The following is a 17400-nucleotide window of genomic DNA, read 5'->3' on the forward strand; positions in this document are numbered from 1 at the left end:
CAGAAAAATAGGGAGAATGTATTTACCATGTTAAGGGAAGGGTGCTAGTGTTTCCAGTGCTTCAGGTCTCATATCTCAGGAATGCTAAGTATCCTGACTTGGGTGAGTGTTGGTTTTCTGAGTAATTAGTATCCATCAGCAAGTTACTATTTAGAAAAGTGAGACTGAAGGGTATGTTAAATCTTCTGCTTATACCTGCATTATGTGCATGGACTTTGAAACTATATACTTAATCCAATTTCCCTGAGGGACCGACATAACTTATGTTTAATACTCAGGATACGCCTCCTACGCCTGTTTCCTGACATTAATTCATTTTTAGTGTTTGATCTATCCTGCCTAGTAAAAGCAAGTTTCAGGCAGATGTGCTCCACTAACAGATGAGCTTGAAGAAATTATCAGCAGGAATTGTCAGTTATGTTTGCCACTGTTGCTGAACTGAGTAAAAGAATCCTCGACAAGGAAGATTTTATTCTTTACAGTTAATCAAGTGCTTTCTGCAGTGTCACCAGTGTTGTAATGTAGGAATCATAGCAGTCATTTTACACACAGCAGTGTCAAACAAACGGCAATGCGATAATGTTGAGTTAATTTTGTGAATCACAAAGAAAGCAAGTGTCCAAGTTCAGTAGGGAAAAGGGAAAGCAAATTGGTCTTTATTTCAAGTGAAATGGAATGTAAAAGTAGGGAGGTTTTAGTAAAACTACACAAGGCACGTGTCAGATCACAGTGGAACACTGTTAACAGCTTTGAGTCCCTTCTCTAATGAAAGAGAAGAGAAAATATGGCATAGGAGGCGGTCCAAGTGTTTACTAAGCTGATACCAGGTATGGAGGGACTGCCTTCTGAGGAGAGTGTAAGTAGATTGGGCCTGTACCGATTGGAATGCAGAAGAGTGAGAGAGAACTTTTTTGAAACAAACAAGGTTATGAGGGGATTTGACAGGATAGATATGGAGACGTTATTTCTCCTTGTGGGAGATGTCTAGGACCAGAGGGCTGCAACTCAGAATAAGGGGTCGCACATTTAAAACAGAGATGTGGAGGAATTTCTTCTCTCAGACAGTAATGAACCTTTGGGATGTTGGTGACACTCTGCATCAAAAACCAGCTATCCAGCCAATTTTTGCATAGGGTGGGACATTTTTCTCTGGAGTATTGGAGGCTGAGGGGTTATGTTATAGATATTTATAAAATTATGAGAGGCGTAGATAATGTGAATAGCCAAAGTCTTTTTCCCAGGGTAGAGGAGTTGAAAACTAGAAGGCATAGGTTTAAGGGTGGTGCATGTTTGGAAGGGGCTGCCAGAGGAAGTGGTAGAGATGGGTACAATTACAACATTTAAAAGATATTTGAATAGGAAGTGTTTAGAGGGATATGGGCCAAACGCAGGTAAGTGGGACTAGTTGTGTTTGGGATAGCTAGTTGGTCCGAAGAGTCTGTTCCCATGCTGTATGACTTTGTTTCAGTATGAATGTAACTGAGTTAATGGACTCCAACCCCAGAGAGTAACTTGAATCCATGACCTTCTGACATTGAGCGGAGTTTGATATTTATTGAGCCAAGACTGACAACCTGGTCCACTCAGGGAGCCCTAGCTGATAGGCATAAACAAGAGTGTCAGGGGTTCTGTTCACTCTGGGAGCTGGCTCTGAGAGAGCTGGATCAGTGTTAAGGACTTGCCACATATAAGTAAAGGGTGACGTTGTAACAAGATATCGGCATCTGTGGAGTTATTTCACTATAGTTTACAAATTCTAAAACATGGGATGGAATTTTCCCATTCTTGCTGTTGATGAGAACAGGAAGTAATGGGACGAGGTGGTTCTGAAGAGATACTTGATCCCTTCTTGCTATCTTGCTAATTAACTGCTGGCTGAGAAGGTCCACTGGAAGCTTACTCACCTCGCCAGCAAATAAGGCCCTGAAGTGGTCAATTAATGTCCACAGAGAGCCTTAATTTGCCATTTCTCTGATTACCTCATTCCTAGTGGGCAAGAGAAGTGGGTGGCTTCCCACTTTTATCCTATTTTTCTCTGACCCCACCTGACCTCTGTCCTCCTGATGCCCACCTTGAGAAGCACTCACCGTCTCATCGTTGGATCCCCTGAAATGTAGGCATTGACTGATGGTCTTCAGGACCCAGGAGCACTGATTAGCTAGCAGCTTCTGGCACTGCCTAGAAAACTCACTGATCAGTTCTTACTAAGATGGTCGGCTTGCAGTCCAGAAAGCTTTCTTAGCATTGAGGGTGGTGAATCAGTTAGCACTGAACACACCACCACCACATTTAAACTAAAAACAAGACAGTTATGGCCATTCTGTACATGGTGGAAAACGGCTGTTCAACTGTTGGGGCACTCTTCAGGAATACCCGCAGCCAGAGGTGGCAATCTAAGATGCGGTGCCCTCCTGTTTGAGTATCATGCTGTTTAGACTCGGGCATGAAGTGTGGTTTATTGGTCGGTACATGTGAAAATCAACAGCTTCAACAGAACAATAGAGAAGACTAGAGAATAAAACTAAACTGAAAAGCTATTTTCTTGTGATAGTAGGAACTGCAGATGCTGGAGAATCTGAAATAACAAGGTGTAGAGCTGGATGAATGCAGCAGGCCAAGCAGCATCAGAGGAGTAGGAAAGCTGACATTTTGGGGTCTAGACCTTTCTTCAGAACAATCCAGAATTCAGAAAAATTCCGAAAAATTTGTCATTTTCTGAAGAAGGGTCTAGGCCCGAAATGTCAGCTTTCCTGCTCCTCTGATGCTGCTTGACCTGCTGTGTTCATCCAGCTCTACCCCTTGTTATCTCGCCTATTTTCTTGTGCTTTGTGAACCGATTACAGATCCACCACATGTACTGAAACCACTGTGTGTACTGAAACAGTCGAGCTAAGAGTGAGCAGGTTGCTTTAATTTTGGTTGTGGAGTTGACTGTGAATCAGGATGTCTATCAGACAGAACTGGGATCAGCTTCCCTAACTCCAAGCTACCAATGTGCACAACATTGCTAAGTGCGTTATGGTGCACTTGAGCCAAATGGGAAATGATCTTATCAGGGTCTGTCTGCTATTCCAAATAAGGAAAACACTTGCAGACAGTTTGACTGTCACAATCCTCAGACCAACAGATTCTGGGATAATGCATGTAGGATTAAAATAAGTTCTATGCAGATCATCATTCACAAAGGCAAGATGATTTGCTTTTGTCTATTTGCAAGCACCTACGCATTGGATTACCAGATGTTCTGGACAGTCCTGATTTTTTATCTAAGTCTCCTGCAAATGTCCTTCCAAGTTGCTCAAATGTTCCAGCTTTCATCTTACCTGAAGCCCCACCCCTTTACCCAGCCCCTTGAGTTAAACCTACTGTCACCAAACCCCCCAAGAAAGTCCCCAGTGTTGCCCTGCACCCTGCAAATTGCAGTGATGTCCATTACAGCTGCTAAGTGACTGTGACAGTCCGTCATGCGCAGTATTCCTTCTCAAAGCATCCCAAGCCTGAAAGTAGTCAGGTGCTGGGTGACAAAGTAGATTGATACTGGTGTCCCCCAACCACAAGCCACATTTGCTGTAGTCAGAAGACAACTATTGGTAAACCACAGTCAGAGCTGAGGAAGGTCTTGGGCAGGCCCGACCAGTCCCCCTCCACCGACACCCTCATCCGCCTAGCCGAACTCGTCCTCACCCTCAACAACTTCTCTTTTGACTCCTCCCACTTCCTACAGACTTAAGGGGGTGGCCATGGGCACCCGCATGGGCCCCAGCTATGCCTGCCTCTTTGTAGGTTACGTGGAACAGTCCCTCTTCCGCACCTAAACAGGCCCCAAACCCCACCTCTTCCTCCAGGACATTGATGACTGTATCAGTGCCGCCTCTTGCTCCCCAGAGGAGCTCGAACAGTTCATCCACTTCACCAACACCTTCCACCCCAACCTTCAGTTCACCTGGGCCATCTCCAGCACATCCTTCACCTTCCTGGACCTCTCAGTCTCCATCTCAGGCAACCAGCTTGTAACTGATGTCCATTTCAAGCCCACCGACTCCCACAGCTACCTAGAATACACCTCCTCCCACCCACCCTCCTGCAAAAATTCCATCCCCTATTCCCAATTCCTCCGCCTCTGCCGCATCTGCTCCCACAATAAGACATTCCACTCCCGCACATCCCAGATGTCCAAGTTCTTCAAGGACCGCAACTTTCCCCCTACAGTGATCGAGAACGCCCTTGACCGCGTCTCCCGCATTTCCCGCAACACATCCCTCACACCCCGCCCCCGCCACAACCGCCCAAAGAGGATCCCCCTCGTTCTCACACACCACCCCACCAACCTCCGGATACAACACATCATCCTCCGACACTTCCGCCATCTACAATCTGACCCCACCACCCAAGACATTTTTCCATCCCCACCCCTGTCTGCTTTCCAGAGAGACCACTCTCTCCATGACTCCCTTGTTCGCTCCACACTGCCCTCCAACCCCACCACACCTGGCATCTTCCCCTGCAACCGCAGGAAATGCTACACTTGCCCCCACACCTCCTCCCTCACCCCTATCCCAGGCCCCAAGATGACATTCCACATTAAGCAGAGGTTCACCTGCACATCTGCCAATGTGGTATACTGCATCCACTGTACCCGGTGTGGCATCCTCTACATTGGGGAAACCAAGCGGAGGCTTGGAGACCGCTTTGCAGAACACCTCCGCTCAGTTCGCAACTAACAACAGCATCTCCCAGTCGCAAACCATTTCCACTCCCCCTCCCATTCTTTAGATGACATGTCCATCATGGGCCTCCTGCAGTGCCACAATGACGCCACCCGTACGTTGCAGGAACAGCAACTCATATTCCGCCTGGGAACCCTGCAGCCCAATGGTATCAATGTGGACTTCACCAGTTTCAAAATCTCCCCTTCCCCAACTGCTTCCCAAAACCAGCCCAGTTCGTCCCCTCCCCCCACTGCACCACACAACCAGCCCAGCTCTTCCCCTCCACCCACTGCATCCCGAAACCAGTCCAACCTATCTCTGCCTCCCTAACCTGTTCTTCCTCTCACCCATCCCTTCCTCCCACCCCAAGCCGCACCCCCATCTACCTACTAACCTCATCCCACCTCTTTGACCTGTCCATCTTCCCTGGACTGACCTATCCCCTCCCTACCTCCCCACCTATACTCTCCTCTCCACCTATCTTCTTTTCTCTCCATCTTCGGTCCGCCTCCCCCTCTCTCCCTATTTATTCCAGTTCCCTCTCCCCATCCCCCTCTCTGATGAAGGGTCTAGGCCCGAAATGTCAGCTTTTGTGCTCCTGAGATGCTGCTCGGCCTGCTGTGTTCATCCAGCCTCACATTTTATTATCTAAGATCTAAGGGCAGGTTCTGTTTAGCAGTGGCACAGTCAACTAAGCTGCTCATTGAAAGTTCAGAAGGTTTTTGCTCTCATTATTCTAAATTCCAGAGAATATTGGCCTAAACTGCTCAATCTCTCTTCCAAGGCAAACCCCTCATCTCCGAATCAATCTATTGAATATAGTTCCAGCCAAACCAATCTCTCCTCATAGGACAGCCCTGCCATCCCCAGTATCAGCCTAGTGAACCATACTGCACTTTCTGTGTGACAAATATAACCTTTCTGAAGAAGGGAAACTAAAACTGCAGTACCACAGGTGTGGTCACACCAAGTCCCTGTATAACTGCACTAGAGATCTCAGCTTTTGAACTTAAATCCTCTTATGATGAAGGTTAATATACCATTTGCCTTCCTAATTGCTTGCTGCCGCTGCATGTCTACTTGCTTGAATGGTGTACAAGGATACCCAGATCTATTTGTACACCCACACTATTTAAATAATACTCTTGCTTTCTGTTTTTCACACGAAAATGTATAATTTCACATTTAGCCACATTTTACTGCATCTGCCACATGTTTGATTACTCCCTCAACTCCTCTAAATCATCTTGTAACCTCCTTGTATTCTTCTCACAACTCGCAATCCCACCTAGTTTTATGTCATCAGCAAACATGGAAATGTTGCATTTGCTTCCCTTATTCAGGCTATTTGTATGTATATTGTGAAGAGCGAGGGTGTAAGCATTGATCCTTGCAGTACCCCCTGCCACTCACAAAAGAATATTTCCTGTCTATCAACCAATTCTTGGTCAATGCCACATTCCTTATGCTTTAATTAACCTCTTATGAGGAACCATATCAAAAGTCTTCTGAAAATCTTACTACACCCACTAGTTCTCCCATTTTTATTCTATTAGTTACATCCTCAAAAAAATAACTCTGGTAGATTTGTTAAGCATGATTTGTCTTTCATAAACACCTGCTGGCATTGTCCAATCCTGTTAATGTTTTCCAAATGTTCTCTTATCATGTCTTTTGTAACAAACTCCGGCATTTGCCCACTACTAATGTCAGGCTAACTGGTCTGTAATTCTGTTTCTTCCCGTCCTTCCAAAAGTCTGCCATTCGTAACTGTTGCCTCAATAATTGGGTGCCAAAACCCTGGTTCAGCCACATCTGGAATATTGTGTCCAGTTCTGGTCGCCTCATTACAGGGAAAGATGTGGAAGCGTTAGAAAAGGTACTGAGGATTTTTACCAGAATGTTGTCTGGAATGGAGGGAAGGTCTTATGAGGAACGGTTGAGAGAGCTAGGGCTTTTCTCTTTAGAATGACGAAGGATGACAGGTGACTTGATAGAGGTGAACAAAATGAACAAAGGTAGAGATGGAGTGGACAGCCAGAGACTTTTTCCTAGGGTGGAGGTAGCTATTACAAGGGGATATAATTTTAAAGTGAGTGGAGGTAGATATAGGGGAGATGTCAGAGGTAGGTTCTTTACTCAGAGAGAGGTGGGGGCGTGGAATGCATTGCCGAGAGGGTAGTAGAGTTGGCCTCATTAGGGGCATTTAAGCGGCTATTAGTCAAGGAATATGGATGATAGTATATGGTAGGGGTGGAGGTTAGGTAGACCTTAGGATTAGGGTAAAAGTTCGGCTCAACATCGTGGGCCAAAGGGCCTGTGCTGTGCTGGACTGTTCTTGTTCTATGTTCTATGTTAATGGCGCTGGCAGTTCTGGGTAAACATATTCCAGGAGACGTCACCAAATGATCTCCTACCTTCAACTGCTATTGGTCACCCAAATGTTAATCGTCATGAGGCCAGTCGTCCCAAACTTGTTAATGTGTCATGGTTTTAACTTTTACAAATTAAATGGAAGAACAAATAATCAGACACAAAATCTTGATGGTTCAAACGTACCTTTCCTGAGTTTCACTTTCAGAAAACAGAATCAAAGAATTGTTACAGCATAAAAAGATTCCATTTGGCCATTGTGCCTGCAATGGCTCTTCAAAACATGCAGCTGCCTGAGTAAAATCGGAAAGCTGGTACACCAGGATGCAGTTTTAATGTTTTGTGCTACTGAGTTGCGCCAAAGCTGTTTGGGGCCCTTTCACCTGCTGGCCATTCTTTATCTCTGGCTTTTCGATGCATGAGGGGTTGCCGCAGCTAAGCAAAATCTCACCTTCTCAATTGATAGTTGCAAGCAGATCTGGGCAGTGATCAGCAGCAAGCATCCACTTCGTGCACCTCACCTATTCCCACGATACTGAGGATAATTACAGTATACCCACGGTGATCAGTTAAAATAGCTTAATTCTCTGCTGCCAGTCACTTCCCTGCTGTGTATGTGTGTGTGTACATGTGAGCGGAGTTGAGATAGAATTGAGCTTAGCTTTAATGCCTTCCAATCACTGTCTATACTTACCATCTCATGCTAGGTAGAACCTTAGGGCACAGAAAGAGGCCATTTGGCCCATCATGCCAGTGACAACTATGAAAGTGCTCTCCAGTTAGTCAGCCTCCCAGCTCTTTCCCAAAAATCTTGTAAGTCATTCCTAATCTTTATCCAGTTTCTCTTTTGCAAATGTGCATTGAATCTGCTAACTCTGTCCATTCAGTCAGTGTATTCCAGATCATAACAACAGGCTACATTTAAATTGCAGACAGTATCCTAGTAAAAGGACTGCTGGTGCACATGGTGCAATCCCAGAAAGACACAGCACCTTCAGGACATGAAAAACAAAACTGTGGAGAGACAGAATCCTCCCCCATGTGGAATTGATTACTCCTACTGTATATTACTACACATTTCACACGTAGGGTCACAAAGAGGGTATGTGAAACAGAAACAGGCCATTTGGTCCATCTAGTTCATGTCAATAATTATGCCCCACTCAAGCCCTCCCATCTTTCCTCATCTATATTTATCATAATCCTATATTTCTCTTCCTTCATGTATTTGTCCAGCTTCCCCTTCAATGCATCTGTACCATTTCGTGCGGTAATGAGTTCTGTGATTTTAACCAGTGTTTGTGTAGAGACATTTTTTCTGCATTCTCCATTGGATTTCTTAGTGACTGTTCCATATTGATGGCTTCTCCTCACAATCTTCCCATTCCTTTCTCCTTAAATATTCAACCTTGGTTTGGTAGGGGACATAGGGAACACAGTCACCTCTGTGTCACCTTTGATGCCTCAGTGGGGGGAGTTCTGTATTGTAATAGACGTGGTGTCTTTTGGATGGGATATAAAAGCCGAGGCTCCAGCTCACTATTTTGAAGAAAAAATTGGGGGTTCCGTCTGGTGTCAAGGCCAACATTTAAACAATATTACAAAGGAAAAAAGACCAGGCATTATTACATTGCCATCTGTGGGAAGATGTTTGGCTGCTGGTTCCCTGTGTTTTGACAGTGATGACACCTTTAAAGCATTTATTTGGCTGTTAAACATTGTGTGATGTCTCAAACTGGTGAAATGCAACATATAAATGAAATTCTTTTTATGTTTTAGGGTTCTCCACACAACAGTCTTTCTGTCCGACAGCCAGCTCCACCTATTCCTGCAGACCCAGCTGCCTCCGGCACAGATTGAGGCTTGTGCACACGGCCGCACTCCATTCTCTGTCAACAAGGCTATCCTGGACAATGCCATGTGCAGAAAGAGCATTCTGCTCAGAGAAGATGCAGAGGCTGTGGGCTATGAGTGTGGAAGGTAATCAATGTCTTGTGAGTTTTGGGAGGTGGGAAAGGTGCACGTTAATTTACACTAGGCTGGCAGTGATCAAACAAATTCAGTCGTCAATTGGCTAAAACCCCAAAAGGAAAATTGTAAAAGCTCTTCTTTACAGGACAGTGAAAACAGATTCAGTAGTAACTTTCAAGAATTGAATTGAATAAATACAATTTGCATTTATGTGGAAAGAGATGGGGAACAAATTGGATCGCTCTTTCAAAGAGGTGATAAAGACATGATGGACTTAATGACCTCCTATGCTGTAAGACTGCTTGATCTAAGGAATGATTGTGGTTGTGAAGGGCCACAAATCCACTGGTATCACTTCTGCAGTCACCTCTTCCTGCTATTTACTTCCACTACTCCAGTTAATCCGAAGGGAATTTTGATGTGTATCCCTTCCCAGATCCACTTAATGGCTGGCCTTTACCCCAGGTCTACTGAGATCTATTCATTTCTGCCTTCAAAGTACTCAAAGATTCTTCTTCCATGACCTTTTCAGGAAGCTAGCTCCAAAGACTGTCAGTCCTCTGAGAGAGAAAAAAATCTTCTCATCTGTCTTGAATGGGCAACCACCTAATTTTAAATCATGACCCCTACACGAGGAAACATGCTTTCAACATTGACCCTGTCAAGACCCCTCAGGACACTCAATCTCTTGTAAGCTTCAGTGATCTAAGCCTATCCTATCCAAACGTTCCTCATAAACAACCAACCTATTTGTCTATTAAACCTTCTCTCAACATCTTCAAGCACACTTTATATCCTTCCTTAAATAAAGAGACCAACATTGTACATAGTCTCACCAATGCCTGTGCAACTGAAAGATAACCTCCTTATTTTTGTATTCAGTTCCACCCACAATAAGTCATCACATCCTAGTAGCTTTCCACTGACTGTATTTGCATGTGAACCTTTTGTGATCCATGCACTAGGATATCCAGATCCCTCTGCAACTCGGAGCTCTGCAATATGTTCCCTTTTCAGTCTTCCTGCCAAAATGGACAGTTGCACATTTTTCCAGATTATACTCCATTTGCCAGATCTTTGCTCACTCACTTTATCTGTACCCTTTTGTAGCTGCTTTATGCCTTCTTCACAACTTACTTTTCAAACTCACCTTGCATCATCAGCATATTTATCAACCATACCTTCAGTTCCTTCATCCAGGTCATTTGTACAAGTTGTAAAAAGTCCCTGTGACATCACCATTCATTACATCTTGATAACCAAAATAAAGTGACCAATTTTGGCCACTCCTTGTTTTCTGTTCGCCAGCCAATCTTCTATCTATGCCAATATGTAAGCCCCTATACCGTGTGCTTTACATTTCCATAATAACCTCTGATGTTGCTCCTTATCAAATACCTTCTGGAAATCAAATTACATCCACCAATTCTGCTTTAACCACAGCACATGTTATTCGTTCAAAAATATTAATAAATTAGTTCAATATGATTTCCTTTTCACAAAGGTCTTTCTAATTACCTTGTAACTTTGCAACTTTTACAATATCTTTAATAATAATTTTTAATATTTTCCTTATGACTGATATTAAGCCAATTGGCCAACAATTAGTAGTTTTCTTTCTTCCTCCCTCTTTGAATAAATTAGCTGTTTTCCAATCTAATAGAACTTACCCCAGACTCTCCCCCCCCCCCCCCCCACCCCCTACCCACCAACCCCAGCAATCTAGGGAATTTTGAAAAATTAAAACTAATGCATCAACTATCTCAATACTTACTTCTTTTAACACCTTAGGATAAAGTCTATCAAGAGCCAGGCACTTGTCCGCCACAGCTCCAACCTGCTCAGACCACCTCCCTGATGATTGTAATTTTCTTCAGGTCTCCTACTATCTATTTCCTGAATTACAGTTGCTTCTGAAATGTTACAGTTGCTTGCTGAAAGAAGACAGAAGATGGTAGTTGATGGGAAATGTTCATCCTGGAGACCAGTTACTAGTGGTGTACCGCAAGGGTCGGTGTTGGGTCCATTGCTGTTTCTCATTTTTATAAATGACCTGGATGAGGGCATAGAAGGAGGGTTAGTAAATTTGCAGACGACACTAAGGTCGGTGGAGTTGTGGATAGTGACGAAGGATGTTGTAGGTTGCAGAGAGACATAGATAAGCTGCAGAGCTGGGCTGAGAGGTGGCAAATGGAGTTTAATGCAGACAAGTGTGAGGCGATGCACTTTGGTAGGAGTAACCGGAAGGCAAAGTACAGGGCTAATGGTAAGATTCTTAGTAGTGTAGATGAGCAGAGAGATCTCGGTGTCCATGTACACAGATCCTTGAAAGTTGCCACCCAGGTTGACAGGGCTGTTAAGAAGGCATACAGTGTTTTAGCTTTTATTAATAGAGGGATCGAGTTCCGGAACCAAGAGGTTATGGTGAAGCTGTACAAAACTCTGGTGCAGCCGCACTTGGAGTATTGTGTACAGTTCTGGTCACCGCATTATAAGAAGGATGTGGAAGCTTTGGAAAGGGTGCAGAGGAGACTTACTAGGATGTTACCTGGTATGGAGGGAAGGTCTTACGAGGAAAGGCTGAGGGACTTGAGGCTGTTTTCATTAGAGAGAAGAAGGTTGAGAGGTGACTTAATTGAAACATATAAAATAATCAGAGGGTTAGATAGGGTGGATAGGGAGAGCCTTTTTCCTAGGATGGTGACGGCGAGCATGAGGGGGCATAGCTTTAAATTGAGGGCTGAAAGATATAGGACAGATGTCAGAGGTAGTTTCTTTACTCAGAGAGTAGTAAGGAAATGGAACGCTTTGCCTGCAACGGTAGTAGATTCGCCAACTTTAGGTACATTTAAGTCGTCATTGGACAAGCATATGGACATACATGGAATAGTGTAGGTTAGATGGGCTTGAGATCGGTATGACAGGTCGGCACAACATCAAGGGCCGAAGGGCCTGTACTGTGCTGTAATGTTCTATGTTCTATGTTATTTGTATACTCTGTATTGAAGAATGCAAAATACCTGTTAATTCATCTACCACTTCTTTTTTCATTATTAATTCCCTAGACTCGCTTCCTCTAAGTCCAATGTTCACTTTAACTCTATTCCTTTTTAAATATCTGTAGAAACCTATTTTTATATTTCGCTTACTGTATTTTTTTCCCCATTAATATTTTAGAAAGTCCTTGCTTTTTTTATATTCTAACCAATCTTGTGGCCTGTCAGCCATCTTTACATAATTATGTGTAATTATAATCTTTTTCTTTTAAGCTATCTTTAAATTTTTTAGTTAATCACAGAGGGTGTTCTTCCCTTGGAATTTTTCTTTCTGAATTGGAAAGGTTGGAAATGGCAATATTAACCAGTGTTCCTGTTTCTCGTTGCTTTCCCAAAGCTGCTGTCGGGAAAAGCATCTGTAGATGTCTGGTTCGAGTCTCGGTGGGTTAGTGTGCAATGTTCTGTAATTCAGACACTGTCAGCAAGCTAGTAGAATTCAGGTGTTTCTGGTGGGACTGTACTTCACCCTGTGAAGAAAGATTTGCCTTCATTTAGCACCTTTCAAAACCTCAGGACATCCCAAGCCCTTCACAATCAGGGTAGTGCTTCTTTAGAATGCTAATGAATGTTGTAATGTCAGAAAAGCAGCAGCTGTCAATAATCTGCCATAAACAGCAATAACCAAATCAACAGCTTTCAAATGTTGGTTGAGGGCTTATTAGTTTCCAGGACACCAGGGAAAACTCCCCTGCTGTTCTTCAAAATAGTGCCATGAATATTTTCCATCTGCCTGAGAGTATAGATAGGACTTCAGTTTAACACCTCACATGAAAGACAGCACCTCTGATATTGTAGCTCTCCCCGAGAGCTTCACTAAACAGTCAGCCTGAAATATGTCTCAGTGTGTTACACAGCCTTCTGATTCAAAAATCCAACCTGATTGTGACACATTGAGCTGGGTTGGTATCAGCCGATGAGCCTGGATGAAGGAAATGGAAAACTAAAGAGAAAAATAAGTGTCAAGTAGAAATGTCATTATTTAGATTAGATTAGATTACCTGCAGTGTGGAAACAGGCCCTTCGGCCCAACAAGTCCACACCGCCTCTTGAAGCATCGCACCCAGCCCCATCCCCCTATAACCCACACACCCCTAAACACCACGGGCAATTTAGCATGGCCGATCCACCTAGCCTGCACATCTTTGGACTGTGGGAGGAAACCGGAGCACCCAGAGGAAACCCACGTAGACACGGGGAGAATGTGCAAACTCCACACAGACAGTCACCCAAGACTGGAATTGAACTCGGGTCCCTGGCACTGTGAGGCTGCAGTGCTAACCACTGAGCCACTGTGCTTCCCAAAAATGGTCACTTTATTAGTAACAAATCAGGTGACAATGTGATTTTTGTTGTAATATGATGCCGTAAAGAGCTGACACAGAATTATCGGTCCAAGTTTGCATCAGATTTCTGTTAGTGTCAGACCAGTAGATAAAGAAAATAACAAATTAAAGACTTGCTTATCTAAAAATATGGAGGACAATCAACAAACATAAAGTAGGCACTGCCGATACTGGAGAATCTGAGATAACAAGGTGTAGAGCTGGATCAACACAGCAGGCCAAGCAGCATCAGAGGAGCAGGAAAGCTGATGTTTCAATGGGTCCAGACCCGAAACGTTAGCTTTTCTGCTCCTCTGATGCTGCTTAGCCTGCCGTGTTCATCCAGCTCTACACCTTGTTATCTTGTATTTTCTTCTGTCATTTTAAATTTCCCTCCAGTTTTAAAAATTATTCATTCCCGGAAGGTTAGTGTCACTAGCAAGGTCAGCATCTATTGTTTAGAGCAACTGGCAAGGCCACTTTAGAGGACAGTTCCAAGTTAATGTGGGACTAGAGTTCCAAGCTGGGTAAGGCTGGTGAGTTTCTTTCTTTAAGGCAAACTCGTACGGTTTTGTATGATATCATAGCCAACATTTAATCTTTCACGTTTTTTGAAAGCTAAATTCAAATTTCTAATTAAGGATTTGAACTCATATTCTCTTCATCAACAGTCGAGGGACCGGAATATTCATCCAGTAATATGGCCTTTACACCACCATGTCCCATTAGTGCTCAGCCAAGGATTGTGACCAACTGAGCAGGATATGATTGTCTTCTCCCTGTCCTGTAATCAGCCACAGGATGGCATGGACAAGCAGCTGCTGCACTGAATTCCCTTCTCTACCTAAAGGAAATGCCTTCCTCATTTGAGATAGGGAATTATAGGAGCAGTTGGCAGCCCTCCACAATGCAAACCTGTGGTGCAGTGGGTCCTGCCTGAAGAATTCATGCAGACTAGCGTTATGAGCTGTTGGAATGTGATTCAATCTACCGGATTTCTCAGATACTGACTCAAATGTTTTTTGTTTATGGCCAGCTCACCCTCTCCCCCTAATCAGGTGAATGACGTCGAAACCAGTGATGAGACGCCTGCAACTCGGGAAGAGCCAGCAGCCTCAGAGAGAATCTGAGGACCAAGTCAGTGTGATATACTCTGCATTATTGTGAAACTGCCCAGGACCTCAGTGTGCAATATCTCATCACTCAAATTATCTAAGTTAAGATATTGACTAGATTGAACACAGTCCGAGGTACAATTGAGACTGTGGACTTTACGACAACAAAGCATTGGACTGTAACCTGCAAAACCAACTTTGAATCAGTTAACATTCAATGCTTATTTCAGTAACAGAGGAGCAAAGCCAGAATGGACAAGGTGTCCCTGGAACATACAAAAATGTCTTTTGATGCAGGGTATTGTGAACTTTCTGTGATGGGTGTTGCTTGGAAGGAGAGTTTGTAAGCTTAATGTCTTTTAGTCCCATGAGAAAGATACTATTCTTCTTACTGCTAGACCCAACTATTCCAATTGTCTTTTTCCAAAGAAGAGTCATAATGGACATGAAACATTATCCAAATCCTCTCTCCATAGAAATGGCCAGCCCTGCTGAGTTTCTCCAGCACTTGCTTTTTTATTTCAAGTCTCCAGCATCCACAGTATTTTTTTTTGTGTTTCAGTGGAATCCTGGCGAACCTCCAACTTTCTCCCTTCCCAATCTCTGCTGCCACTATCCTAACTCATACAAAGCCCTTGACTACAGGGCTCTCTGACCTACACCAACTGCTAGTCTGACGACACTTTGATTTTAAAATTCTCATCCTGGTTTTCAACAATCTCCTTGGCCCAACTCCTTCCAATCTCTGGAATCTCCTACAGCCTCACTACTCTGCAAGATCACTCTACTGTGGCGTCTTACCTAACTAACCATTTTCATCGCTTTGCTGTTGGTGGTCATGATAAAGCTGCTTGAGTCCCAAGGTCTGTAATTTCCTCCCTCAACCTCTACCTCCACCTCTCACTTCTTCTCAAAAACCCTCCATAAAACCTACCTCTTTGATCACTTGACCTTATATTTCCGTAGTTAACCTGGTTGTCAAAGTTGGCCTGATAACCTTCCTATGATGCCCCTTGGGATGTTTACAATGTTAAATGTGTTATATAGAAATGCATATTGTTCTTACGTATACCTGCTACATTGTGCATATCTGCAGAGGAAACATAAGTCCCTGTTGAATGGATGAGTCACCTTTATGTGTTGGTAGTAGAGCAATGGTTAGTCAATAGAATCAACCTCTTGGGCCTTCAGCTTCAGCCAGTGTTTTTGTGCTTGCTCACGAAGATTGATGGAACCTCAATTTGTGGGAAATAATGGTGGGGGGGTAGAGTTTCAATCCAAATATTGTACCCTTGTTCTTACTGGTGTCATTAAATCTCCATGTCTGAAGGTTGATCGAGACATTGATGACATCCGGAGATTCTCCTGCTTGTAAATCATGCTGAGGCTGTTTGTGGAAATGGGACTGCTCCTGATTGCAAGAGCTTGGAGCTACAGGAGCAACTTGTTGATGAAAAATAAAAGGGTATCAAAGAATGGATCTGGTTTACACCAAGATGCACACACTGCAGGTCATAAAAAATTAGAATCTTATTCTCAAAGTAAGCAAAGAGACTGTCTTAACAAAGGAAACTGGAGGCAAGACCCCACACACAGGAATGTCATAAACTGTTTTAATGATAATAGATGAGGGATAAATTTTGGCCTAGAACACTGTGTTGCTGATGGGACCTTGGTTTAAAGTATCATCTGAAAGATAACCCCTCTGACAGTGCAGTGCTGGTTTGGGGACCTCAGCCTGCATTTTGAGCTAATGTCCTTGGGATGAAGCTAGACACCACAATCTTCTAAGTCAGTAATGCACTGAGCCCCAGCTAGTAAATTGTAAAGTTGTGGACAGTAGATGTGGTGGGTCTTCTGAAGGGTCTAGCCTCACTCCCCTCCCCTGCCCACTTTGTTAGAGTCAAATAATGAAAATGGAGACTGGTTCTGATGCTGCTTTTTAGTTTGAGAGGGGATACTATTAGGTTCCAGCAGGATCAGAATGATATAGAAGCCTGATAAGAGATACAGAGAATAACCAGTACAGAGATAGTAGGAACTGCAGATGCTGGAGAATCTAAGATAACAAGGTGTAGAGCTGGAGGAACACAGCAGGCCAAGCAGCATCATAGGAGCAGGAGAGCTGACATTTCGGGCCTAGACCCTTTCTGAAGACTCGCAGCCTCAGCAGGGGTTCCCGGCCTCAGCTCAGACTCCCAGCTTCAGCGCGGCCTCCCGGCCTCAGCTCAGACTCCCGGCCTCAGCTCAGACTCCCAGCCTCAGCTCAGACTCCCGGCCTCAGCACGGCCTCCCAGCCTCAGCTCAGACTCACGGCCTCAGCACGGGCTCCCAGCCTCAGCTCAGACTCCCGGCCTCAGCGCGGGTTCCAGCTTCAGCTCAGACTCTTGGCCTCAGCGTGGGCTCCTGGCCTCAGCTCAGACTCCCAGCCTCAGTGCAGGCTCCCGACCTAGAGGTGAAGTCCAGGACGATCTAGAGGTGAGGGCTGATGGCTGGAGGCTCGGTGCTAGCGCTGACCAGGTTGGAAGGACTGTTATACTGAACTTTTTATTTAATTATTTTTCTAATTTATTCCTTTGATTTTGTGCCTAAAATGGCACAAAGGCCTTTAATGCAGGACGTTTAATTTTTTTTTCCCTAAGGGTCCGTACTTAAGAATTTGTACCTGGGCACCATGTACCGAAGATGGTGCCATAAGCAACAATTTATAAACCTTTCACTGTACTCATGAGTACATGTGACAAAAAAGCTAATTCTAATCCTAATCTGGAAGGACAAGGAGAGCAGATAGATGGGACGCCACCACCAAGCTTCCCCTCCAAGTCACACACCACCCAGACTTGGAAATATACCT

At 44.1% G+C, this 17400-nt stretch overlaps 1 protein-coding gene across 4 annotated transcripts in view; it reads left to right on the top strand.

Moving 5' to 3' along the window:
• The window catches only part of LOC125466442 (sorting nexin-11-like), a 132734-nt gene extending 116712 nt beyond the window's left edge, over positions 1-16022 (top strand). For all 4 annotated transcript variants that reach the window (XM_048560937.1, XM_048560939.2, XM_048560940.1 and 1 more), the window contains 2 exons: positions 8862-9062; positions 14468-16022. In XM_048560937.1, coding sequence (XP_048416894.1) covers positions 8862-9062; positions 14468-14561 — 295 coding nt within the window. In that variant the 3' untranslated portion in view covers positions 14562-16022. The remainder of the gene's footprint in view (positions 1-8861; positions 9063-14467) is intronic.
• The last annotated feature ends 1378 nt before the right edge of the window (positions 16023-17400 follow it).

Source organism: Stegostoma tigrinum, chromosome 31 (genome assembly GCF_030684315.1).
Source record: "Stegostoma tigrinum isolate sSteTig4 chromosome 31, sSteTig4.hap1, whole genome shotgun sequence".
Lineage (NCBI taxonomy): Eukaryota > Metazoa > Chordata > Chondrichthyes > Orectolobiformes > Stegostomatidae > Stegostoma > Stegostoma tigrinum.